General features: G+C 37.8%; 2 protein-coding genes across 3 annotated transcripts in view; both read left to right on the top strand.

The window, feature by feature from the left end:
• The window catches only part of LOC121729029 (cytoplasmic dynein 2 heavy chain 1), an 80,390-nt gene that overhangs the window by 34,956 nt on the left and 17,930 nt on the right, over positions 1-27,504 (top strand). For both annotated transcript variants that reach the window (XM_042117412.1, XM_042117413.1), the window contains exons 26-45: positions 16,148-16,361; positions 16,536-16,781; positions 17,027-17,397; positions 17,568-17,706; positions 18,357-18,476; positions 18,974-19,138; positions 19,453-19,682; positions 19,976-20,167; positions 20,340-20,463; positions 20,640-20,747; positions 21,070-21,226; positions 21,924-22,128; positions 22,856-23,030; positions 23,280-23,432; positions 24,780-24,946; positions 26,172-26,274; positions 26,379-26,519; positions 26,897-27,036; positions 27,156-27,279; positions 27,372-27,485. In XM_042117412.1, coding sequence (XP_041973346.1) covers positions 16,148-16,361; positions 16,536-16,781; positions 17,027-17,397; positions 17,568-17,706; positions 18,357-18,476; positions 18,974-19,138; positions 19,453-19,682; positions 19,976-20,167; positions 20,340-20,463; positions 20,640-20,747; positions 21,070-21,226; positions 21,924-22,128; positions 22,856-23,030; positions 23,280-23,432; positions 24,780-24,946; positions 26,172-26,274; positions 26,379-26,519; positions 26,897-27,036; positions 27,156-27,279; positions 27,372-27,485 — 3,388 coding nt within the window. The remainder of the gene's footprint in view (positions 1-16,147; positions 16,362-16,535; positions 16,782-17,026; positions 17,398-17,567; positions 17,707-18,356; positions 18,477-18,973; positions 19,139-19,452; positions 19,683-19,975; positions 20,168-20,339; positions 20,464-20,639; positions 20,748-21,069; positions 21,227-21,923; positions 22,129-22,855; positions 23,031-23,279; positions 23,433-24,779; positions 24,947-26,171; positions 26,275-26,378; positions 26,520-26,896; positions 27,037-27,155; positions 27,280-27,371; positions 27,486-27,504) is intronic.
• On the top strand, positions 5,623-11,119 carry LOC121729030 (laminin subunit beta-1). The gene has a single exon (XM_042117414.1). The coding sequence runs from the start codon at positions 5,633-5,635 to the stop codon at positions 10,979-10,981; it is 5,349 nt and encodes a 1,782-aa protein (XP_041973348.1). The 5' UTR covers positions 5,623-5,632; the 3' UTR covers positions 10,982-11,119.

The raw sequence follows: 27,504 nt of genomic DNA, 5'->3' as shown, positions 1-27,504 counted from the left end.
TTATGCTGTATGTGGCAACTTGCATCGTCGTGCAAAGATATTTATTAAAGTATTTGTGCTGGTATCTTGACATAATTAAAAACTCGTTTATGTATTATTATTTATTATAGACGCGGCATGCTTAGGTACTTACATGCATTCCACATAATTAAAATAACACTCAAAAGTTATTATCGGCAACACGAACTCTACATCAACTAGATACACTTATAATTTAACAAAAAAAAAACAGTACTTTAAAGTTTAAACAGTATTTCCCTAACATGAATCTTCGAAGTATCCTCTTTGTAACAAATAATCGGCCAAGTGCGAGTTGGACTCGCGCACGAAGGTTTCCGTACCATTATAGAGCAAAAATAGGTAAAAAATGAATATTTTTGTATGGGAGCCCCCTGAATTATTTATTTTATTTAAATTTGATTAATCTATAAAATTATTAATACGCAAGTGAAAAACTTTGTATCCCTTTTGACGAAAAATGCGGAAACGTAGGTGATGGTGAAGGAGTGCATCGAGCTAATATTATTTTGAAATTATACTTTTATCACACATTTTTTTAATAATTTATTTGTTAAAAAAATTACACACACTACAACACACACACTAGGAAAAATGACAGATTTTTGAGTGACAAGACATACGAATTATACTATTTTATTTATGGTTAAAGTCTGTTGACAACAAGTTGACAAATTGAAAATGGATTATAGTTTTTTTCTTTTTATTGAATCTTAAATACTAGATAAGGCTTACACGGCCAGTCTGATATCAGCTGAGTCCCAGAGACAAGAGTTGAAAAAAATATGATAAAGTTAATATTTTTTTACAAATTAAACGTAGCTTAGTAGTCCTAATGTCGTTGAAACTAAGGTCGAATTTCGACCATTAGGCGATCTCTAGTTATTATTAAAGTATCAATACAATTAAGTATTGATACTTTTCAAGTGCCTATCTATTGCCATTATTGATATCGAGCAAAAAATAGCAAAAAATTACACTTGTTGTATGGGAATTGGGAGCCCCCCTTATTATACTTATATTTAATTTATTTTGTTTTTAGTATATTTTGTTGTTAAAGCGGCAAGCGCGCGGCAACAGATGTAATAATACACAATATGTGAAAATTTCAGAAATCTAGCTATAGCGGTTCTTGAGATAGGTACAGCATGGAGACAGACAGACGGACAGACTGACGGACAGACAGCTGGACAGACAGACATCGAAGTCTTAGTAATAGGGTCCCGTTTTTACCCTTTTGGTACGGAATCCTAAAAAAGAATCATCAAATTCGGTTCACAAACGATTGTAATATCCGCAAACATAATAAACATACTTATATTCGGTCGGACCTCCATGTTTTTTGAAGTCGGTTAAAAACAAAGATAATTATTATACTTATGACTACAATTGAATCTTATTCTTGTTCTTGAAATCTTTGTATATTGGGTTCATAGACTTCTCATCTTATTTAAATATTTAAAAATTTTAACTATGGCCCGGCCCCTCATCTTATCTCGTATGAACTCTGACTCTGTAATCGCGTTTAAAAAATTCACGCTTATCAGGGCGAAAGCGTTCATTCACTGCTGTCGGTTAGATACTAATTATTTATTTATTTGCGGAATTATAGCATGAACATAAAATATGCCTCTTCCGCAGTACCGGAGGCTTTAGTCATAGTTTTGCTAGCGAAGTTAGAAGCCAAAATGTATTCCTATAGAGTATTATAGACAGTGCCGGTTTTAGCACTACCAGCGACCTGAGCGAGATTTCTTTGGCGCCCAGAGTGCGATCCAGGCGCCCTTCTTTCTTTGTTTTCAGCGTCCCTTTTTCTCTGGCGTCCTAGGCGGTCGCCCAGCGTCGCCACCCTCCCCCTAAGGCGGCACCCCGCACTTGGACTGTGTAAACACGATTTCCTACTTCATTAAACACCCTTATTCGAACTTATCGCGTTTTAAAATTTATACTACATCACCAGTAAAGTTTACAAAAAGCTCTAGCGATTCGAACTTTTCTGCTCGTTGTGGGCTAAATAAATCTCTGTTACATGATAATACGAGTATCTTTGTCAGATACATTCGACGTATACATAATACAACTAAGGACCCATCCCAAACCAAAATCAATAAAGTCAATTAAAAATTGCCACGCTTCCGTAAGTAGGGCAAACAGGGAATAATTATGCAAAGGTCGGATCAGAGGGCGCTTCTTGCATATACAGTGCATAATTTGACCTAAATCCAATAGTGATTTTTTTATTAAATAATATTTACACAAAAAATATTACATATTTGGCAGACAAACTATAACGTCTAATTGTATCGTAGTTATAATTTAACATACATCCTTATACGCTCGTTTATAGGTAGTTTTAATAGCGATAACGGGTTATCTATAAGTAACAAAAATAATGTTCTACTATTATCTACAAATGCTTGTTGATGGGGACAATATAATAGTAGCTATAAATGACTATTCACTATAAAATAAATCAACATAAATCTTAACATTTTATTTGTCATTAAAATTTAAAATTAAAACCAATAAAATCACTTGCCAACCAATGAATTATTATTATTCTTTATACCTAATTATTATTCGAGTACGTCTGCACTGCACATGTAAAATTCTGGTGAACTGTCTGAAAGGAACCAGCAATATTTCCGGACTAGTACGATCTGCAAACTTTCAAGAAGAGAGCGTATTAATCCCTTTTAAAAGGCCGGTAACGCACCTGCAGCTCTTTTAATGTTGCGAATGTCATGAACGACGGTAGTAGCTTTCCATCAGGTGACTCGTTTGCCCCCTTACTTATAAAAAAAAAAATATTGGTACGGACTACGGGCAGTAAATAATAATTAGTCAAAATAATGGCGACAGAAATGTTTTATCAGCGGCGGATGCGCGGCCGGAAGGGCGTCAGTATCACGCCGTATGGACGATTGACACTATTACTCAAAAACTCATTACATTTTTCATAATAATAGTAAATGACAGTTGCTCGAGGTTCCCATAACTATGTACCATCGGCTCTTTTTATATTTGTAAGGCCGCCATTCAACCCATATAATGTAGAGACTATAGAGTCCTCAGTAACAACTTACAACGCATACACATATTACACAAAAAAATGAAATTTAAATAAATAGTTGTAATACACAGAGACTTATTATGTATTTATGTTACACCAGAACGAAAACAAAACAATAAACTCGGCAGCTCATTACAAAAAATGTGCAAAGTAGAAAACGTGCGTAATTGAAAACCGACCTACATGACGTAACCTAACTGGCTTCTCTATATGGAGAACTTATTAAAAACATAAGATCATTAATCATTACTCCTCAACATAAAATAACATTAATAAACCTCTTTAACTCTATATTATATTGTGGATTGCGTTTATAATGTTGAAATTATGATTTGTCGAGCTTTCCCACTGCAACAAGTCTAATATTATTATGAGGAGACAGAAAGCTGTTGACCTAATTGGCGTATAACATTCCGCTTAACAAAATATGCAAGTAGAAATGACGTTAAATATAGACTAAAAGTAGGTAATAAACTAATGCACTAAATTTTATTGTGCCGACTTCACTCGCTGGTAAAACGCGTAATAAACTGGTGCTTAGGTAACAATTTAAAATTCTATGTGAACATTTTACTGTGTTCAAAATGCAAATAGTGGAATTTGGAGTTATCGTGCATTTCTATCCCTTCGCTAATGTGGAACAAAAAGCTCGTCTCGTATGGTCTGTTATTTCGGTTGGATGTTGACCATTTCTGAGAACGGCACGCGGGGAGGGCGGGAGAGGTCGACGCCGCACGAAGGGCCGGATTACAACTTGTTTTTATGCCTTTGTGTACAAGCGGCCCTTTCGATCTGATAAATGTATAGAACAAGACGTACATTTTTATCTTTTACTAGCGACCCGCCCCGGCTTCGCACGGGTATAAAATATATAGCCACTGAAAAAATTATTAAAATTGATTCAGCAGTTTTGATTTATATTCATTATTCGTGTCACTTTAAAACCTTCCCTGGGCTTTTTCCGTTCAGCCGTTTTCGAGTTTTAGCATTACTAACACAATTGAAAATCCATTTTTATATATATAAAGAAATTTGTGTTTTTTAGGTTTAGTGGTATTAAAGTTCAAATTGACTTTTAAGTATCATCACAAATCTTTTGTATGGGAGTATAGAAAAGTGTTGTTTTTAGACTTTTTCAGTTTTTTTTATAATTTTTCTCTCCGTAAGAACCATCCTCGTACCTCAAGGAATATTTAAAAAAAAGAATTAGCGAAATCGGTCCAACCGTTCTCGAGTTTTGTGCTTAGTAACACATTCAGCGACACATTTTTATATTATAGATAAGAAAAGTTCAAAGCTTTATGTTATAAAGTAGAAATAAAACTTGAATAACGATTACAAAGCTATTCTGAAGTCTGAACTAAGTATAAAATATAATCATAATATTATTTATTTATCTATTTCAAGAAGTTGGTGAATGTCATATTCTGTACAATGTACTTAAATATTTTTTTTAAATGATTTTTGTAGAAGAAAATACAAGATTACGGAAACTTGACAATACAATAATCTATAAAAAAAAACAAAGTCGCTTTTTAGGGTTCCGTAGCCAAATGGCAAAAACCGGAACCCTTATTTGTATTGTCTATATTCGTCATGTCTGTCTGTCTGTCTGTCTGTCTGTCCGTCCGTATGTCACAGCCACTTTTCTCCTGATAAAATGCCGGACAGGCTATTCACAACTTTTTTGACAGATTCTCCATACTTTATCTGTCAAGTTAAGTGGTGGATAGCCTATCCAGCACTTATCAGGAAGTGGTGAAACGGGCCCTTATTGTGTAACTTTTTTTCATCTAACCTATGCGTGTGGGGTATGTCTATGAATAGGTCTTCATAAATCATATTAAGGTTTCTAATATAATTTTTTTCCGCTTACATTGCAAACGCAGGCTGAACCCTACGAGATTTATCAAAATAATGCTACAGCAAGTATTGTACACAATGAAAAGGTCTACAGAAAACTCCGCAATGGTATATGTCTATCTCTTATGAATATCCCACAATAACATTTTTTTGACATTTTGTTTTTACGACAAACTATGGCTAATTTTCGAAGCAATTTTAATAAATACAGCATGAATCCTTATCCAATTAAATAACTTAAATACACTGTTGATTTAATGTAGATCTATATGACCCTTTACAGTATATGATTTAAATGAATATTTTCGAAGATAATACAGATTTAAAAATTGCGGGAAGTAGCTTTTGCGGCGGTACCGACCAATGCGGGCCACGGGTAGTTTAAATAAATACAAGTCAAAACTGCTGAATCGATTTTAATAATTTTTTCAGTGGCTATATATTTTATACCCGATGCGAAGCCGGGGCGGGTCGCTAGTTATGATATAAGTCATAGTTCACGCTGGCTGTGCGTTTATTAGTTATTCATAAGTTGCACAGTTGCTTTAATTAAAGCTTTCAAAAGCTCCGTAAGACTCGGAGTCCGTCCCTGGTAGGGACGGGGGCGGGAGGGGCGTGCGCGAGAGCAGCGCGGGCGCGGGGCGGCGCGGGGCAGCCGGGCCCAGTGCACATCGCGCCATGGCTTGGCGTGCGTGTCTGCTTGTGATCGCGCTGGCCGCGGGCGCCGCCGCCGTGTACAACCGCGACCGCGACCGCCAGCGCGCCGACCCGCGCCTGCTGGACCGCGCCTGTGAGCTCAGCTCCTGCTACCCCGCCACCGGCAACCTGCTCATCGGCCGCGAGGCTCGCCTCTTCGCCTCCTCCACCTGCGGCGAGCGCACCCGCGAGCGATACTGCATCGTGTCCCATCTCGAGGAGAGAAAGAAGTGCTTCTGGTGTGACTCCAGCAACAGCACCGTCAAGAACGCCCACCTGAACCATCAGATACACAAGATAATCAACAGGTACGAGCCGGGAACGCGGGACAAGTCGTGGTGGCAGTCCGAGAATGGCAAGGAGAACGTTTTCGTACAGTTGAACATGGAGGCCGAATTTCATTTTACGCACTTGATTATTCGTTTCAAGACGTTCCGACCGGCCGCTATGCTCGTGGAGAGATCCTTCGACTTCGGAAAAACCTGGCGCGTGTACCGCTACTTCGCCCACAACTGCGACGAAGCCTTCCCGTCCGTTCCGAAGCACAATCAGCGGAGCCTGACCGAAGTCGTCTGTGAATCTCGCTACTCGGGTGTCGCGCCGTCCACTGAGGGTGAAGTGATATTTAGAGTGCTCCCGCCGACGATAAACGTTACGAATCCTTATTCGGAGGAGGTCCAAAATCTGTTGAGGATGACCAACTTAAGAATAAACTTCACTAAACTTCATACGCTGGGCGATGACTTACTAGATAATAGAGCAGAAATTCAAGAGAAATACTACTATTCCATATACGAAATGACCGTTCGCGGCTCTTGCTCGTGCTACGGGCACGCTTCGAGATGTTTACCGATGCCGGGAGTGGAATCGAAAAATAATATGGTTCATGGACGTTGTGAATGTACCCATAATACGAGAGGATTGAATTGTGAATATTGTGAAGATTTTTACAACGACTTACCTTGGCAGCCGGCGGTGGGTAAAACTTCCAACGCTTGCAAGCGCTGCACGTGTAATAATCATGCGACCACATGTCATTTTGATGCTGCCGTATACAACAAAACAGGCAAGATAAGTGGCGGTGTTTGTGATAATTGTCAACATAATACTATGGGTGTTAACTGTGAACGATGCAAACCTACGTTCTACAAGGACCCGAGTTTAGATATTCAGAGCCCCGATATATGTAGGCCATGCGATTGTGACCCTGAAGGAACTACAGACACTGAGGTTTTGTGTGACGACGAAGATGACATAGCTAATAACAAAACAGCGGGTCGTTGCTTATGTAAATTGTATGTTGATGGTGCGAGATGTGATAAGTGTAAGGATGGATACTGGAATTTCGACCCACAAAATCCGGATGGGTGCGAGTCATGCACCTGTAATAAACTAGGAACGATCAACGAAAGAGGATGTGACGCTCTAACTGGAAATTGCTTTTGTAAACGACATGTGACAGGAAGAAACTGTGATCAGTGTTTGCCAGAATTCTATGGATTATCAGATAGTGTCGATGGTTGCTTAGCGTGTGATTGTGATGTTGGTGGTTCTATCGACAGAGATTGTGATGTTATTACGGGTCAGTGTAAATGTCGTCCTAATGTAACTGGGCGACGCTGTGATCAGCCGCTACAAAACTTCTTTGTTGGTGCATTAGATTCTATTGTAATAGAAGCTGAATCGAGTCAATGTGATTCTCAAATAGATGATAATGCTATCCTAAGTCAGATATGTCATGTTGTTATAAGGGAAAATTATCCCGATGGTAGGAAAGAAACTTGGACGGGTCCAGGTTTCATGAAAGTACCCGAAAGCAGTACACTTGTATTTAGAATAAATGATTTGAAAAGAAGCATGGATTACAACGTCCTAATAAGGTACGAGCCGCAATCCAATATAAATTGGGAAGAAGCTACAATAATAGTAAAAAGACCGTATCCAATAGATCCTGATTCACCATGTGCTAACGTACGTCCGGAGGATGATACCATATACACGACTCTTCCAGCTAATAGTCGAAGTGTTCTTGTTCAACCTGCAGTTTGCCTAGAAAAGGACAAAGAAGTAGAAATCCGTATTTATTTAGGAAAACAAGATCGCCGTTCACCAAATAGTAGAGCCACCGTATTAATAGATTCAATTGTTTTAGTTCCCTCCATTGATAGCATACCATTTTTATCGAATGATCCTATAGTAAAAGATGATTATACACGTAATAATTGCAATGACCCCTATTATTTTGATCTTGGTAGAGATAATATTCCAGATGTTTGTAAAAAATATCACGCTAGTATAGGTTTCTTCATTAGAAACGGATCTCAATCATGTCAATGTGATCCAACAGGTTCTAAAAGTCATCAATGTGATCCTTACACTGGCCACTGTCAGTGTGTTGAAAATATCGTTGGCTCTAGATGTGACCGTTGTGCTCCAGGTACATACGGTTTTAGCAAATTTGGTTGTAAACGCTGTGACTGTAATAGTATAGGGTCTCTTGACAATTTCTGTGACGCTGCAAGTGGTCAATGTAAGTGTAGAGCTAACACTTACGGTCGAGCTTGCGATCTATGTCAACCAGGCTATTTTAATTTCCCCAATTGTCAACAATGCGATTGTAATGGGCACGCTATTGAATGCGATGACAAAACGGGCGCTTGTAGAGAGTGTAGAGATTACACAGAAGGACATCGATGTGAAAGGTGTCTTGAAGGATATTATGGGGATCCTCGACTAGGCGTTGATATCCCATGCAGACTTTGCCCATGTCCGGGAATAATGGGTGATCCAAACAAGAGTAATCACGCTGATCGGTGTGAATTAGATCCTGAAACAAAGGATGTAGTATGTGATTGTAAAGAAGGTTACGCTGGATTACTTTGCGATGTTTGCGCCGATAATTATTACGGAGACCCGATTAAAGGCACTTGTGAAAAATGCGATTGTAGTGATAATATTGATATTACAAAACCAGGTAACTGCGATCCATATACTGGAAAATGCTTAAGATGCCTTCACAATACAGCCGGAGACCACTGTGAAGTCTGCCAAGAAGGCTATTATGGTGATGCACTTGAAAAATCATGTTACAAATGTAACTGTTCAGAATTAGGAACAAACTTTACGAAAGGAAACTGCGATGGGGTCACAGGACAGTGTCCTTGTTTCAATAACGTTATGGGTATTAATTGCGATCAGTGCACAGAAAATCATTGGAGGATAGCACTAGGAAAAGGCTGTGACCCGTGTGAATGTGATCCTATTGGATCTATTTCAGCACAGTGCAATCCATATATAGGAAAATGTGATTGCAAACCTGGCCACGGAGGAAGACAATGTGACCAATGCCAAGAAAACTATTGGGGTGATCCAAACACTGAATGTTTCCATTGTGAATGTGACTTCCTAGGATCTGTATCACAGCAATGTATGCGAGATACTGGAGCGTGTGTTTGTAAACCTGGCATAGGTGGATATAAGTGTGACATGTGCGCTAGAGGCTATCTTGGTAAAGCTCCTCAATGCTATGGATGTGGAGAATGTTTTGACAGTTGGGATAAAATTATTGGAGATCTTAAACTACAAACAGAATATGCTATCGGAAATGCGAGTAAAATAAAAGTAGTTGGCGCTACAGGTGCTTATACAAGAGATTTTGAAGAAATGACAAAAAAATTACAAGATGTTGAAGCTGGACTCAAAAGTGCTAATCTTGGTCAGAATACGGTAGTTGAACTTATGTCAAATGTATCAGCCCTACAAAACAAACTTAATGAAGCAGAGACTAAAGTTAGGGATAGCAATGATAACTTAAATGCTATAACATCGAAAATAAATCTTGGAAATGTGTCATTAGAAGCGTTAAGAACAAGTATTAACAATTTAAAATCAAAAACATTAGAGTTAGGTAATAACGCAACCAAACTACAAGAAGCTAATTTAGAGGGAGCATTAAACCTTACGCGAGAGGCCAAACAAAGGGCTTCTAAGGCTGCTGATGAGGCTGAAAGTGTGCAAAATATAATAGCTAATACAGACAGACAGATAAAAAATACTGATCGGCTTATTGAATTGCAATATGCTAACTTTAATAATACTCAAAATGAAAATGACAAAAAATTAGAAGAATTACGAGAACAGCTTTCGAATCTAGATGCTCAATTACCAAGTATTAACGGAAAAATGTGTGGACAAGAAAGTGACAACTGTGACATATGTGGAGGCGCAGGTTGTGGAAAATGTGGTGGTATATCTTGTGATCAAGGTGCAATTACAAAAGCTGAGCAAGCATTAGATTTTGCAAATAAAACAGAACACAGAATAAAGGAGCATGAACTTAGTGCAGAGTTCCTTTACCGACAAGTTTCACAAGTTAAACAAGATACAGTTTCCGTGCGGTCACGAGCTAAAGATTTGTTTAATAAAGCAAACGACTTTAAAACCGCAGCTGAAGTTATAACTAACACCAGCCATGATTTAACAGCTGAGCTTAAAGAATTTTTGTCGAATACAACAAATACACCTGCTGATATACGTACATTAGCAAATGAAATATTAAACTTGTCAATAAGTATAGAACCGAAGGAAATAACAGAACTTTCCTATAAAATAAATTCAACAGTTTCGCAGCTTACTGACATTGAAAATATTATATCCGAAACAGCTCCAGATTTAGATAGAGCAAAAGCTCTTAAATTAAATGCAACAGTTGTAAATAAATCTGCCAACCTAACCCTTGAAATTGCCAACAAAGTATCCAATGCATTAGATGAAGCCCAAGCGGCTCAAGATGCAGCAGAAAATGCTATTGAAAAAGCTAATAGTGATATCGATGCAGCAAAAGGTGATTTAATACCTATAGCACTAGAAACCGAACAGGCACAGAAAAAGGCTAACGAAACTCTTGATCATGTCGAAGGTCTTAAAACGAACTTATCCAATTTGCAGAAGGATATTTTGAAAATTGAGAGCGATGCTGAACAAGTAAAGCAGGAAGCCAATGATGTTGTGAATAGAGCTGAAGTAGCGGAACAAAAAGCTAGGCAACTTAGACAAGATTTCAAGCAAACGAACATATCTCTGGCTGAAAGGGCTAACCAAACTTCAAATTCAAGAGAGCGCGCTCAGCTGCTATTGAGCAGAGCAACCAAACTGGCAAGTGACACTCAAACACAACTCAAACTGTTAGCTAGCATGGAAGAACTGTATAACGGCCACAGTGAGCAACTGAATGAATTAGAAAAAGAAATAGGAGAACTTAATACACAAATGAATTACTATTTATCAGAAATAACCAAACGGTCGGATAACTATCGCTCTTGTACAACGTAAAGCATACTCATAGTTGGTGAACAAAATGATACAAATGGTATACTTCAATTTAAATTATTATTGCCATAATAAAACGTATGCCTAGGTGCCATACATTTTATATACATTGTTATTTTAATTAAATACTTGTAGGCTATGAAAAGGTATATATTTATAAAAAATAAGAATATTTGTAAATTAAAATATTATAATATGTATGTATATAACTAGTAATGTCAATTGTCAATAGATTATATGAATGTGTGTCTCCCTGCTGTAAACAAATAGTCTTATATGAATATATATTAGATAATTATTCTATATCTAACAAGTAATCAGTTTTGACTGTACCAACATGCTTTTAATCAATGAATGTACCTCCTGAACATTTTATTTTTAGTTTATGAATTATATTACGTATGTCATTAATAATAACTAAGACGATAAATAGTAAAATACTATTTTTAATTTTTATTTCCATTAAGTATAATTAAAAAATATTTAGCATTTAAGGATAACATTTTTAAGGATTTTATATCAATCGATCAATGTTTCTATCCCAAAGATTTGTACATAACTTTAGATTTATTGATTATACTTACATGTTTTGTAATAGTGGTTTTGTTTTTACAATATCACCAATAAAATGATACGTTTTTGAAAACAAAATATGAATGTATAGCTCGACAAGGCTTAAATGAACGTGGCGAAAAAAGGAACTAACGCTGCCATGATACAAAAACGTCATTTTTGACAGTTCTCCTTCACCAGCAGCGCCCCCGCCCACGTTTATTTAAATTTTAGAGCCTTGTCGCACTTTATGTCTTGAATTCCTTTTAACTGTTTTAGAGTATTGATTAAAGTCTAAGATATAAATGCCATTTCTTCTTGATTTTGTGTAAGCTACAAGCAGAATATACCTAGTTGCATTTATATGTTCCTTTAAATAATTATTTGTACTTACAATGTACGTCTTAATAAATATGTTTGTTAAATTGGCTCTTTTATTATCTATCCTTCTTATAATTAAAAAAAATCAGTCGTGGCGCCTGCTAAATCCTGTATCATGTGTTTTAGTCAAATATTCAGGGGTAAACATAAACTATTTTTTTTTTTATGAAATAAGGGGGAAAACTAGCAAACGGATCACCTGATGGAAAGCAACTTCCGTCGCCCATGGACACTCGCAGCATCAGAAGAGCTGCAAGTGCGTTGCCGGCCTTTTAAGAGGGAGTAGGGTAATAGGGGAGGGTAGGGAAGGGAAGGGAAGGGAATAGTTGAGGGTAGGGAAGGGAATAGGGTAGGGGTTAGGGGATTGGGCCTCCGGTAAACTCACTCACTCGGCGAAACACAGCGCAAGCGCTGTTACACGCCGGTTTTCTGTGAGAACGTGGTATTTATCCGGTCGAGCCGGCCCATTCGTGCCGAAGCATGGCTCTCACGTATAGATTTATGATTATTGGACTCATTGATAATGAACTAAGACCTTTAAATTATTGATATATCCATCAGTCATTCAATAAAATAGTTTATTGTCTACCCCTGAAAATTTGACTAAAACACTTACAGGATTTGGCAGGCGAAACGACGATACATATAACATAATATTTACTCAACTTAATTCATTAACGACCGAGAAATGTTTAATTAAAACCTAGTTTTAATTTAATGAATAGTTTGATACAAAAAATTTGGAGTATGGATGTCAAAATTGTAAAATTAAAGTTCAGTAATAATTAAATCTCCGTGAGTGTTAATTAACGTTAATGTGTTGAAATATGATGCCTTAAATAATCGGCCTCTCGCAGGAATATAGAGTAAAAATTGGTAAAAAATGTGTTTTTTGTATGGGAGCCCCTTAATTATTTCTTTTATTTAAATTTTATTATAAATTTATTTTATTTATTTATTTTAGCCTTTTTATTAAGCTGCAGTTTTCTTTTGTTTCTTTGTTGCTCTTCTATGTTAAGCTTGTTTGCCCTTTTGGCAAAAGGCCTCCTCCAGGGCTTTCCACCTTTCCCTGTTCCTTCCCAGTCTAGTCCAGGTGCTACCTGTTACATGTTTTATATCATCTGTCCATCTTTTAATTTAATTTTTATTTTATTATTAAAGTATATTTGCAACTGAGTATTTTGTAAACATTTCAAGTACTTACGTACGTACCTATTGCCATTATTGATATCTAGCAAAAAAATAGCAAAAAAAATGATGTTTGTTGTATGAGAGCCCCCCTTAAATATTTAATTTTTTTTCATTTTTTTTTTAATCTTTATTTAATGAGCTTATTCAATAACGAACATGCCACTCAGTAACAATTTCTTAAGACTAATTACAAAATCAGAAAACAACAAACAAAGAAATAATAATTAACAATAACTATTATGACCTCGATCCTTCAAAATAATTTTGACAACTTTTAAGATTTTAAGATTTAATTAGCTACTTCTGTATTTGGCGAAGCCAGAATTGTGTTACAATAGCCCACATCATTAAGACGCGAATTAAAATAATGTTTTCTTGCAACTTCGTTCCGTGCACACTCTGATAGGACGTGATACACGTCCTCTTTAACCCCACACGTATGACAGTTAGGCGATGAGACCTTCTTCATCATGTATCCGAAATTGTTGAGAGGAATATGACCTGATCTAAGTCTTAAAGTCAGGATGATATCGTTTCTACTGAGTGAGCAATCAATCCACGGAGACGGTGTCGGGTGCGGCTGTATGGTTTTGTACCAGATACCCTTGTCTAATGACCTCTTATCGAAATATTCGCGCCATAATTCGTAGCATCTTAATTTAATAGCTGAAATATGTTCCGTGTGATAGGGGTCGATAGACAAAGGCATCCCATCTGAGCATCCCTGCTTAGCCAACGCATCTACGTCCTCGTTGCCTGAAAGCCTGACATGGGATGGAATCCACTGTATTTTAATGATTTTATTTGTACCTAATAACTGACAAACTATTTTCAGAATATCATAGGCAATCGGTAGACCTCGTGACACCGAGGTACATCGAGCCAGATGCTGTAGTGCACTCTTGGAATCTGTTAAAATAAAATATTTTACATTTTCCAATGTAGCAACATACAACAAAGCTTTTGCAATAGCTACGAGTTCGGTATGCATTATTGAGATATTCGCGTTAATTTTAAATTTATTGTAATAATCAGAGTAGGTATCTAAGAACGCAGCTCCAATACCGTCTCCATGCTTCGAACCATCAGTAAATATAAGTCTAAATTCAGTATAATTTTCATTGATGTATTTTTCACACAAAAATTTCAAACGATTAATATTATAACTACGCTTTGCTTTTTTAATAGATGGAATTTCATGAAAGATTATATCCTTAAAATTAAAATAATTAATTAATTTATTTTGTTTTTAGTATTAGTTCACAATCTGTGAAAATTTTAGAAATAGCTATAGCGGTTCTTGAGATACCTGCAGCCTGGAGACAGACAAACGGGCAAACAGACGGACAGACAACGAAGTCTTAGTAATAGGGTCCCGTTTTTATCCTTTGGGTACGGAACCCTAAGAACGGAGAATTAACGTTAAACCCATAATAGCGCAAGGGGACATAATAGATGAGAGCATATTAAGGACTAAAAGCAAGTAAAGAATCGATACTTCCATACTCATATTATAAATCGAAAGTGTGTCTGTCTTGTCTGTCTGTTACCTCTTCACACCAAAACTGCTAATAGGATTTGGTATAGAGATTCTTTGAATCCCGGGAAAGAACATAAGATACTTTTCATCCCGAAAAATGTACGGTTCCGTGCCATAAACATAATAATTCGAGGGCACATCTTTAACCATCTCCCCTAGCATTGAGTTACTTGGCGTCAACATATCGAGCGAAGTCCAGTTCCGATATCATCTTGAGGGTAAGCCGTAAGGCCAAATTAGCCTCGAAGAAGCTTGGCGTTCTTAACAGAGCGAGACAGTACTTCAGTCCGGACCAACGCCTACAACTCTACAAGGCGCAGGTTCGGCCTCATATGGAATATTGTTCTCATCTCTGGGCAGGGGCGCCAAAATACCAACTGCTCCCTCTGGATCGTATCCAACGAAGGGCTGCTCGAATTGTTGACTGCCATAGTGTTTCAAACAGCTTGGACCCCCTGGAATTACGCCGAGATGTATCTTCACTCTGCATCCTCTATCGGTTGTATCACGGGGAGTGCTCTGAGGAATTGTTCGGAATCATACCACCTGCAACTTTTCGCTATCGTCCCACGCGAAAAATATACCATCCTCATCACCTTGATGAGTGGCAGTCTTCCACATTGCGTTTTCGCGTAACTTTCTGCCGCGCACTGTAAAACTCTGGAATGAACTGTCACCAACAGTATTTCCGGACCGATACGACCTGCAAACCTTCAAGAAAAGAGCGTAAGCTTAAAAGGCAAGCGCAACATTAGAAGAGCTGCAGATGCGTTGCCGGCAACGCATCTGCAGCTCTTCTAATGTTGCGAGTATCCATGGGCGACGGTAGTTGCTTACCATCAGGTGACCCGTTTGCTCGTTTGCCCCCTTATTTAATAAAAAAAAAACGAATTTTGGCGCAACGGAGTTGCGGACGTCATATTATAATTCCGTTCCTTGTCCTCCATATTACTCACAGACATATATCAAGATAGATACTGCATGTCGCTCCATTTGTATGAAAACGAGCGTGCCACTTTTTTATAGCTACTGTGTCGTACCGATGATAAGAAACCATTATCTAGGCCAACGTTTCTATTTGAATTTCTATAGCTCAATACGACACTTTTAGGCATTTAGGCATTTTTTAAAAATTCCGATTGGCGTCCGATTCCGATAGGAGACTAAAGAACAGACTTTCGAAAGACGAGCATTGCTCGTCGTTTGGAAACGCGATACGGCACGCGAAGTACATACACTTCATGCGGTATCTATCATGATCTATGTCTGTGATATTACTAGTGCTTAATTATGTTACAAAAATAATCCCTGTGAACTAATGAATTTACGTGCTGGACTATAACAGAAAAGTTGATGAGAACCAATCACTTCCTAATCTTTTTTCTTAAATCTAAGATGATGACCCCTGGTTCATGACTCATGATCATAGATTTTAGAAATAATGTACCTGTAACATATAGAAATAGTCGGGTATTCATTTTAAATTCTGATTTCGGTTTTTTCAGGTGGCTGTACTTGGAGCCCATATTAGCTACCGATGAGGGTGATTTGGGGGCCAAGTTCCGCAAAGTAGACCAAGCATTCAAACAGGTCGCTCGGATCTTCGAAGCCGATCCGCGCCTATCGGTCCTGATGCAGTCCACGAGGCTCCAACCCATGCTGGACTCTATTTCAGAGCAACTAAACAGTTGCCAATCAGCGCTAAATCAGTATATGGACGTAAGTATGGAAATAAAGAAATGAGACATTAGTAAGTAGACAACTGCTTTCGAGACCTGTCCCTTTAAATCTATACATTGAAACGCGCCGCATTTAAAATGCACTTTACATAATCTATAATAACTATTACAGTTTGAATATACAAAATAACTAAATAAACATAAATGATTTCAGGATAAACGTACCATCTTTCCTAGGCTGTATTTCCTTAGTGATGATGACTTGCTAGAGCTACTCGGTGAAGCGCGAGCGGGGGCCGAGGGTAGGGAGGCCGTGATGCAGACGCACCTGAAGAAACTGTTCCCTGGTATTACCGGTGTGAAGTTAGGACCGGGTGGACTGTCTATAACCGCTCTGTGCAGTCACTTTGGCGAGACCTTCCAACTTGATCAGTCTGTTGATATTGACTGCTCTGTCGAGGTGAGCTATTTATTTCCAGCTTGCTTTAGTAGTTTACTTAGCTCTTATATTCAATATTAGATTAATAGTCGCATAACATTTTGCTCGATTTTTGAGGTTTAACAGAGTAGGCTATTGGCTTATGTTTGCCAATTAAAAGCGCTGATGAATATAGATAAACAAAAACAAAAGTCACAAAACCTGGCATTATTGGTAAGTTATTATTTTATCATATTCTTTTGAAAGTTTAATTAATACTTTTACAGGTATGGCTGAAAAACTTTGAAAATGAAATTCGGTCCTCCTTGAAGAATCTTACTTTGAAATGCTTAAAGACGAGTAGCGTTTTGGAGCAGGACCCATTCTCGTTGCCGACACAAATTATATGCTTAACTCAAAATATAAGATTCACGCAGCAAGTCGAAAAGGCTATTAATTCTAAAGAACTGCACGAATTGAAAAGTAATTTGGAGAAAGAAAGCGTATACTATGCAGAAGCTGAGGTCGAAGATGAAGGAGAGAAATATAGGAGACAAGCTTTAATTTTGCAATGCGACTTCCATATACTAGCGGTACAGAGCTTGATAGAAGGTAACGTCGTAGCCACGAGCGATTGGCTTTGGCAGAAACAACTTAGGTGAGGCTAATTTATTTTTCTGATTTTATTGAGTAAGTTTCAGAAACATAAGTAAAAAGTAATTAAGTATTATTAAAGGAACATTTTAAATATGAAAGTTAAATTATACTGTAAAATAATATTTGGCTTTTGTAATAAATAAAATAATCACATTAAATCATCAATTTCAGATTTTATTTTCAAGACAACGACGTAGTGGCAAAGATGGCGCTAGCGACGATTCCGTACTCGTACGAATACCTGGGCGTCCAAACGGGACAGTTTGTCCGGACCAGCGAAACTGATGAATGCTTCCTAATTCTTACTCAGGTAAGATGAAAAATGTCACAGGAAATATGCATAAAAAACGATGATAATCCGATTATCGAAAAATGAGTTTTAAACGTTATCTCTGAAAATCTATCTCTTCACTCCAGTTGGGGTTCTGTCCCCTAATAATGTAACTTTGATCATTGCTTAACTACTAGTCAACTAGTTGACGCCCGCTACTCGGTTGCGCCAAAATTCGTTCATCGCGCGGGAACCGTAATTTTTTTCGGAATTAAAAGTATCCTATGTCCTTTCCTGGGACTCAAAAGTATGTCCATACCAAATTCCAAGAAAATCGTTGTAGCGGTTTGGACGTGAAGAGGTAACAGACAGACAGATACACTTTATATTTATATTAGTGTCGATATTAGGACGTTTGAGCTTTATAAAACAGAATTTAAAAAGTTGTATTGTAAATATTTTTACGAATATTCGTTAAAATTTTTAATTTTTAAATGTTCAAATGTCAAAATAATTATGACTATAGCATGAAGTTCATGTTCATTGTTCATCAAAGTCACATAACAAGGAGACTGGCTTTCGACTTCATTTGCTATCTCCTACACTATTTTTCCTTGTCCATCTTTTCGATGTTTATTTGGTATCTCCTATATAATTTTTCAATGTTAATTTGTACTCATTAATTTCAGTCTCTGCACCTGGGTCTCGTGGGGAACCCCTTCGGTCCGGCCGGCACGGGCAAGACCGAGTCGGTCAAGGCCTTGGGTGGTTTGTTCGGCCGCCTCGTGTTGGTCTTCAACTGCGACGAGGTCACTGTTCACACACAATTAAATCGTATACTTAAAACCCCTACTTAAAATTGTTAAGTTTATTGTGTAACTGTTGTATACTTACAAAGTTAATCAGATTATGAAGTACTGTAGGTACAGTGCTCCCAAAGTAATAATACGCATAGAAATTTTCGTAATTTTTCGGCAACAGTCATATATCCCGAGCGTCGGAAGATGTCGCTGCAAGCGCTGTTTTAAACTTAACTTTAAGAAAAACAGCGCTTTCCAGCTACGTAGAGGTGCCTGGCGTTGCTTGGACGTTACCATGGTAACGCCGCAATGGCTTCCCGGTGAGTAAGCACTTATTTACCGACCGGCGACAGCGGACAGTTAAATGATATTTACCTTCTATTTCCTTTGAACAAGGTGCAAAATGCAAGTGCATTGTTTGAGGCTCTTACGTTTCATACATTCGGGTGTGTTCTTGATTACGACAATTAGGGAAGATTTCCATGCGCATTATTAATCGTCAATAGGCAATGGACAGCGCATGCGTCGGTCGCGTGCTCCGCGGCATCGCGCTGAGCGGCGCGTGGGGCTGCCTCGACGAGTTCAACCGACTGTCGGCCGCCGCGCTCGCCGCCGCTGCGCACCAGCTCGCCGCGCTGCGAGCACAACGACCGACCATAGACGGTAAAGAGGTCCGTACACCCATACTCATATTATAAATGCGGAAATGTGTGTGTCTCTCTGTTACCTCTTAACGCTTAAATAGCTGAACCGATTTTGATTAAATTTGGTATAGAGATACTTTGGGTTCCGGGAATGAATAATTTTTATCCTGGAAAAATATACGGTTACCGCGCGACGAACATATGTTGGCGAAACGGAGTTACATGCTTTTTCTAGTCCTACTAATATTGTAATAAATAATTTATTTATTGTTAATGGGTGAGCGACAATAATTTATATTAGGCTACCCGTCCTTTATAAAAAAGCTAAAAACTCATACTAGGTGAGTGTGTCACCATGGTGCGGCGTGATGGTGACGATGAACCCGACCGGGCGCGGGTACGGCGGGCGGCGCGCGTTGCCCAGCGCGCTGAGTGCGCTCTTGCGTCCGCTCGCACTGCGCCCACCCGACGCACGCGAGTTAGCTACGCGGCTACTCGTCGCCCGCCGCGTGTCCGCGCAGGACGCACGTGCGCTCGCCGCTGCGCTACACGACGTGTTCACCTTTGCAAGGTTCGAAATATTTCACAAACTTTTACTCGATTCAAACTAACAATACGTCGAAAACTATACATTTAACTGAATTAAAACATTGCTTCTGGCCACAAAGATAATAAAGTATATGGACTCTATATTAATTAGCTCTAGTATATTATTATGTAGCTGATTAACTTGATACAGAACCCTATACTATAGAGAAATCAAGTTACCGACATAACGAATCTAGCTACGTAAAAATATAAGCATAACTTTATGCTTATGCAATGTATAATAAATTAATTATTTGATGAGTTTTCTGGCGGCAGCTCTCTGCTGAGCGGGGCACGTCACTACGACTGGGGCCTGCGCGCGCTGAAGGCTGCGGTGGGCGCGTGCGGCGCGGCACTGGAGCGGCGCGGGGGCGGGGCCCTAGATGGGAGCGGGGGCGGGGCGCTCGCCACGCTGCGAGACGTACTGCGACTCACCAGCTCCAAACTCAACGCATACGACGCACAAAGGTTTGTATTGGCTATTCGCTTCTGTTTAAAGCCAACTCATGAATTGGTTTTGAGGCTAACGCCTCCCCGAAAGTGTCAATTTAATATTATGATTGGACTTTTCGGTACTAAGTTTTCATAATGTTAAAATAAAATTAGATAATATAATCCATAGCCTTCTATAATATTTCAGATTTGAGAGCATTCTATCTATGGTATTTGCTGGTGTACTGGAAGAAGAAGAAACGAATAGTAGCATAAGGTCCGCTTTAGAATCGGCTGTGAAACAACTAAAACTAGTACACAATGAATTTCAGGTTTGTTTCCTTCATTAATTATTGTTGTTATTATTAAAAGAACAAAAGTCGTTTAAAAACAAAAAAAAATTAAATGAACATAATATTACCTATATACAGTATACATACTCAACTCCCTACTGGCGTTAAAGTCGACCTTGTATACAATATACATGTTTAAAATAATTGATTTACAGATACAAAAATGTAAAGAACTCTACGAGCAAATGCAACAGCGCATGGGAGTCGCCATTGTGGGACCACCTGGCTCAGGGAAAAGCACAATAAGAAAAATATTAAAAACTGTAAGTAACTCTTTTGGAGTGGTACGCAAACGAAGCGAAATATTATGTTACATTCATATGCGTAGGTACACATTTCTACATACTTCACCATCTAATTTTAGACAGTAATTCTTCATTGTCCTGACTATTTCTTTAAACCAGTTATTCCCAAAGTGTTCCAGGCGGAACCCCATGGGTTGGGCATGACAAAAAACACAGGGGTCCAGTGTACTGAGCGGGGGCATAATATGTTAATAAACTTAGCGATTGTTTCCTTGGTTTATGAAACAATGAAACATAAGCAAAACCTCTGCTTTAAGTTTAAATAATGTACTCATTACAGGCGTTATCGTTGCTGGGCCACACCGTGAGCGAGCGGTCGGTGATGCCCAAGGCCATGAGTCGGGCGTGGCTGCTGGGCCGCGCTGACCGCGACACGTGCGCCTGGACCGACGGCGTCGTCGCGGTGCTCGCGCATCACGCCGCCGCCCTGCCCGCAGGTAAGGATTCCAAAATGCCAAGATGACTATTTTTGTGGAGGAGTGAACCGTCATTTTCACTTTCAATAAGATCCGGCTGCGCCTCACATTTTTCTCGAATCTGAACAATTGACAGACAGGACCGACACAAAAAAAGACAAACAGTTGCATGGTTTGATATTATCATCTACCTACTTTTATTCCCTGTTTATTACTCCGAAGGCAGAATGTAAATTACTGTCACATCTCTACGTGAGGAACTGAGGACTTAACGCAGCTACTTTCATAGTAAACTCTCTACAAGGAACATGTACACACCCTAAAGTATTATCACTTACTTTTGTTACACACTGTATATGATCGCACCTAGTGGCGAATAATAGTAACTAATACGACGCCATACAAATTGTCAACCATGTTGAGACGTCGCGTTGACACTCGGCTCTTCAAATAGACATATCCGGCTCTGATAGCTCTCGGCTCTGTGACCAGACATATCTGACACTCGGTTCTCTGATCACACTATCCGGCTCTCATAGCTTACACTCGGCTCTCTTATCAGAGTTCAGACATATTCGCCTCTTATAGCTGATAATAATCGGCTCTGGGATGAAAGAAAGAAGAAAGAAAGAAAAGGAAAGAAACATGATCAGGGCTGTATTTTTTGGTCTTTATAAATCTTTTTTTCTTTTTATCTATTTTTTTTATGTGGGATCAGACATATCCGGGTGGATGGTGTTCGACGGCGACGTGGAGGCGGGGTGGGCGGAGGCGCTCAACTCGCTGTTGGACGACAACCGGCTGCTGGCGCTGGCGGGCTCGCGCGTACAGCTGCCCGCACACGCGCACGCTATATTCGAGACGCACCATCTAGACGACGCCTCTCCCGCTACTGTGTCGCGACTCGCCATCATACTGCTAAAGTATTCTTATATTATGATAAAAATACTAGATGGTGCCCACTCCATTCCGCCAAAATGCCTTTATCGCCCGGGAACCACACATTTTTCCACAACAAAAGTTATCCTATGTCCCGGGACACCAAGTATCTGCATACCAAATATTCTCCAAATCGGTTCAGCGGTTAAAGCGTAAAGAAGTAACAGACAGACGCACTTGCACATTTATAAGGATTGGAACTGATAGGTGGAATTAAATAATTGACGACTCGTTAACGACTATTTATTGAAATTAAGTTTACTTATATTACTAACCTACTATACTACACCTTCCCCGATGGGGAAAAATTACAAATAAAATGATTGTAAGTATATTTAATATGCCTTAAAAAACAAAAATAGAAATATTAAAGTAACCCTTCCACTGATAAATATACGAGTTGTGACTACAGTCTGTTATGTCCTTGTTTGTAGGTACCGAAAGTCTTGTCAGACAAAGTCAGGAAATTGTATACTTAACGTCTGTTGACAGTATACATACTTATATTAGTTAATGGTTTATGTTTTAAACAATAACCTTCTTACTAATAACCGCTGTATAAGTTTTGAATAGTTGTACAGTGTTTTGTCTTCTTCAATCCAATTAAAAATGTCACTTGTGTGACAGGAACAAAACACTGTATAACTATTCAAAGCTTATACAACGTTTATTAGTAAGGGTATATATCTATATCAAAGCACTTAATTTCAGCGAGGATAACAATTGCGCGCAACAAGTTCTAGAGAGCTTCATGCGCGCCGCAGATTATGACGATGAGCTCGCTAAGATGGCGTTGCCACAGCTACAGACTGCGATCGCGAAGTGTTTACAGTGGTTCAACACCAACAGATACGATCTCAACTTCAAACCGGATCATATACCAGTGGTCAGTTTTAAATTAGATTAAATTATAATTAGATTTAGAATGTAACTTTATAAAAATTACCCGACAGGCGTGCTGCATTATGAATGATATTTATGAATCTGGCATCATAAGTTCATATAATTTTTTAAAATTATATGAACTTATCTTATTGTAATTATTTCTGTAACTAAAGCTTATTCTCATTATTGTAAGTAAATAAAATGAAAGTAGATACTACAGAAAACTATAATTTTTTTGTTAAAATTTTAGGTGCACCAAATTATAGCACAGTTTGAATATCTGGTGCATAACACAAAGTCGAGTAACACGTATACGAGTGTGGAGGACATTGTATACTTGTCGGTGGAGCGCGCCGTCGCTGGGATTGTTAAAGATAACGCTGTCGATAAATTCTACGAACAAGTACGTTCAATTGTATTTTTTATTCCTAATTTTTAGATAGCATGAAAACATAGTAGTAAATTATTTTATATTACTATAGTTTGTGCGTTTTATGATGATATGGGTGACAGTTTTCATATTCCTTGCTACGGGTTTTTTTTACAAGAAAACAATAAAAAACAAAATGTAATAAATGATATTCCATCTACAAAAACAAATGTTTCCTATAATTGTAAATGAATAAAAATGAAAAGTTGCTAAATGCTAACTTATTAATATAAAATTTGTGAAATAGGATTATAAAATTATTGTTACGAAAACATTAGAAAAATGTCTGATGCATGAAACGGAACTTATGTCAATAGAGATTGACTCTGTTGAATCGAAAACAAATCGATAAAAAATCCATCGACATCAACACATCGATAAAAAGGCCATCTTAAATCGCCGGCACCACTGAAATGTCAGTACGAAATCGTTAATTTCGATTGCAATTCCTTTACGAAGTGATTCGATATTTTTAAATTATCGATTAATTTTTGTTAGGTAACTTTTAACCTACTATTGTCAATTATAATGTGTCACGCATATCATCATAAAACGCACAAACTATACTATGTTTTCATGCTAGACGGTAGCTCCAGAAAAGACAGAAAACAAAAAGATTTGTTAGATGTTTCATGTTTTACAACGTTTCTGTCAATATTCTGATATCACGTGTGCAACATGTCGGATTTTCTCATCCCTGTACTCTGCACCTTTGCATAATATTCCTTTTTTCAATAAAGTGTTAAAGTCCGTCTACAACGTCCATTGTCTATATTAAAAATTTAACCTGTTTTACAATGGTACTCTTAATCTAACATTTCTATATCCCTCGTCCAATCTTATATCTTTAAACGAGCAATTCTTGCTCTTGCTCGGTATAGCTAACATTCATTGACTTCGTGTTACTTAATAACGCCATCTGCTGGTCGTTAAAACAATTAGTTGCTCACATAATAGTATTATTATTCGCCAATAGATGTCAGGAAGAGTCATATTTTTCAGTCGATTATCGATAAAACACGAATAAAAAGACATTTTCTGAGAATGATTCCTAGCTAGATCGATTTATCGCCCCCGAAACCCCCTATATACTAAATTTCATGAAAATCGTTGGAGCCGATTCTATATATATATATATATATATATATATATATATATATATATATATATATATATATATATATATATGGAGTATATAGGGGGTTTCGGGGGCGATAAATCGATCTAGCTAGGAATCATTTTTAGAAAATGTTATTCGTGTTTTATCGAATACCGAGCAAAGCTCGGTCAAATAGCTAGTATTACTAATATCTTAAATAGGTATTGGGTGGTGTGCGTATACATAATATGGAGTTAGAAACAGAAGAACTAGATTCAAGCCGCTTGGTGTGGTCGCCGCGTATACGCCGCGCCGCCGCCACATTGCGTGCACTTTTGCGTACCACTCACAACGTCCTGCTCACAGGACCTGATGCGAATGGCAAAAGGTAACTCAAATGACTTCTAGGATTTGCAGTACGTCTGAATTTTTGTTTGTATACTTACTGCATATTTTAAAATTAATATAATGTGGCATAGTCCAAATTTTACATGCATTAGTTGTTTTGAAGGATGTGTTATGTATTTTTATTTTATTTTAATAACGTCTTTATTCTATTCTTTGGACTTTGAATTCAGTATAAAGAAAATTAACTTAAGATATAATAGGCTACTTGACCTCATTTTTTTCTTCATGCTAATCGCTTCATAATCATTCATTATTACAAAAAAAGCTAATATTTTAATATTTTACACAGTAGAAACCCATAAAAATGTTAATTGAAAAATATGCCTTATAACTGGCGCCGAAAACACTGTCCGTCATAGTGTGACGTCATACGTTTTGTATTTTAAGCTCTCTTTATTAAACATTTTTTTATATGCTAAATGTACGCGTCTAAGAGTGCCCAAAAATTATAAAAGAATTAAATAAGAAATCATTTGTAATGTTGAAAACTTTTGGAGAAAAGTTATGGCCATTTCATTTCCCGTCTTTAATAAATGGAGATAATTTATAAAACTGATGTTTTATTTGAATTATTCAAGAAAATATATTTTACAAATCTTTCTAGGCTTATTTTTATTATTTATGTACAAATAAACTTACATATAACGAACGCGATAAATAAAAGATATTAAATTACGAATAGAATCCAATTCGGAAGTACCGCAAAAGCGTCGTATTAATTTATACATATGCGTTCGTCAGTACAAATCTTATTTTCATAAAATCATATTTTCAAATCGACTATATTTATCAATCATAAGCTTTTATTTGATGATAAGGGTAAATTACGGTTTCCTAGGCCAAGTTCTACTAGAAATATGTATTAAATAAATAATAAATAACAGCTTATTTGTCTTCCCCCTTGTTAAAGCGTAGTTTATTTTAAATATTTTATTGATTTATAAGAAAACATAACATACAGAATTTTAAAAAATCAGTGGTAGCTTCTACTCGCTTATTATATTAATATTATTTATATTATTTTCGAGTAAACGGGGTGTGGGTCGACCTCCAACTAGGTGGGACGACAATCTCCGTTTAGTTACGGGCCCATGTTGGATGTGAGTAGCAGGAGATCGGCCATCTTGGCGTTCATTGAAGGAGGCCTATGTCCAGCAGTGGACGAATATAGGCTGATTTGATTGATTGGATGTTATTTTGTATAGTTTGTTGCTGGAACAAGCTTTGAGAGACTATAATGGCGCTGTTGTGACAATCGAGTGCACACCCCTGTTAGAACCCGCCGACATACTGATGGAACTCAAAAGGGTCAGTAATATATTTTAATCGATTTTATGTATAAATTGATTTATTTCATGATTCGTCATTAAATTTTACCGTTTTTATTTATATTTTGTTTTTACCTTTGGCAGAGCAACGTCCTACGTTCGGGCGAGGCGGGCGAGGGCGGGGCGGTAGCTGGGGGCGGGGACGCGACGCTACTAGTACGGGGCTTGCACCGCGCTCGCGCTGACCGCTGTGGCTCGCGACCCGTGCACGCCTTTCTAATGCAGGTATGTTGTTACAGTATAACCTTTGTTGCAAATAAGCGGTTGTTTATTGCAATAAGTGGTTTAGATATTCACCTGCAATTATCCGTTTAGAGATTCTTAACTTAGAGGTGTGTTGGGATTTGCGTGGTTTCCACGTTGAACGTGACGTGTTTCCAAGTGTAATAGAAAATGCAGGTAGGCAGGCAAATGATAAGTAGGTGATCAGCCTGCATTGTCAAATCCATTTGTCTGATAAGATAGATAAGTCTCACGTTACCTGGTTTCTCGCCAGTTAGTAGAGAAACGAAAGTATTGTTTTCTCCTCACAACAAGAAAAGTTCATATAATTTAAGTACTCTTGAGTGTATCTATATCGTGGGGCTAACAAATTTTTACAGTTATGCGCGGGTGGTGCTTGGGAGGTGGGCGGGGACGGCCCGGAGTGGTTGCGTGCGCACGTGCGTGTACTCGCGACCGCCCGCTCGCAAGCTGACATCTCACCGCGATTGCGCGCCATTCTCACTCATATAATTGTAGAGTAAGTTTTTTATTAATTAGAATCATTGGAATAAAATCAATTAAAATAAAAAAAAAAGTGTGAAGTCAACACTTAACTTTTTTTTGCATTAAAATATTTATAAGATACTCCACTTTTAGTGAAACGGAAGAGGAAGAATTATTGGAGCTCACAAAAATGCGTTTAAAAGAAAACGGCACTAAAGAGTTGTCTGACGAAGAGGTCTTACAGTTAGCTCGAAATATCGTGCTTTTGTATAAAGAAGTAAGCAATCTAATGTGGCTGTGATTATTCATATTTTTTATATTTATATTTTTTTTCTAAAATTGTTATAACTAATTTTTGTTAATTTTCAGATAACCGAAACATTTATATCTCAACCGCACTATTCATGGGATACTTCGCACCTTGATACTATATGCGAGAATGTAAAATGGTATTCGCCATCCACTCTACAGGATGTTCATATGGTAAAGTAAAAGATACTAG

This window comes from Aricia agestis, chromosome 7 (genome assembly GCF_905147365.1).
Source record: "Aricia agestis chromosome 7, ilAriAges1.1, whole genome shotgun sequence".
In the NCBI taxonomy this organism is placed as follows: domain Eukaryota; kingdom Metazoa; phylum Arthropoda; class Insecta; order Lepidoptera; family Lycaenidae; genus Aricia; species Aricia agestis.
Note: the sequence above shows the minus strand (reverse complement) of the source record. Positions and strands in the feature narration are given on the sequence as shown.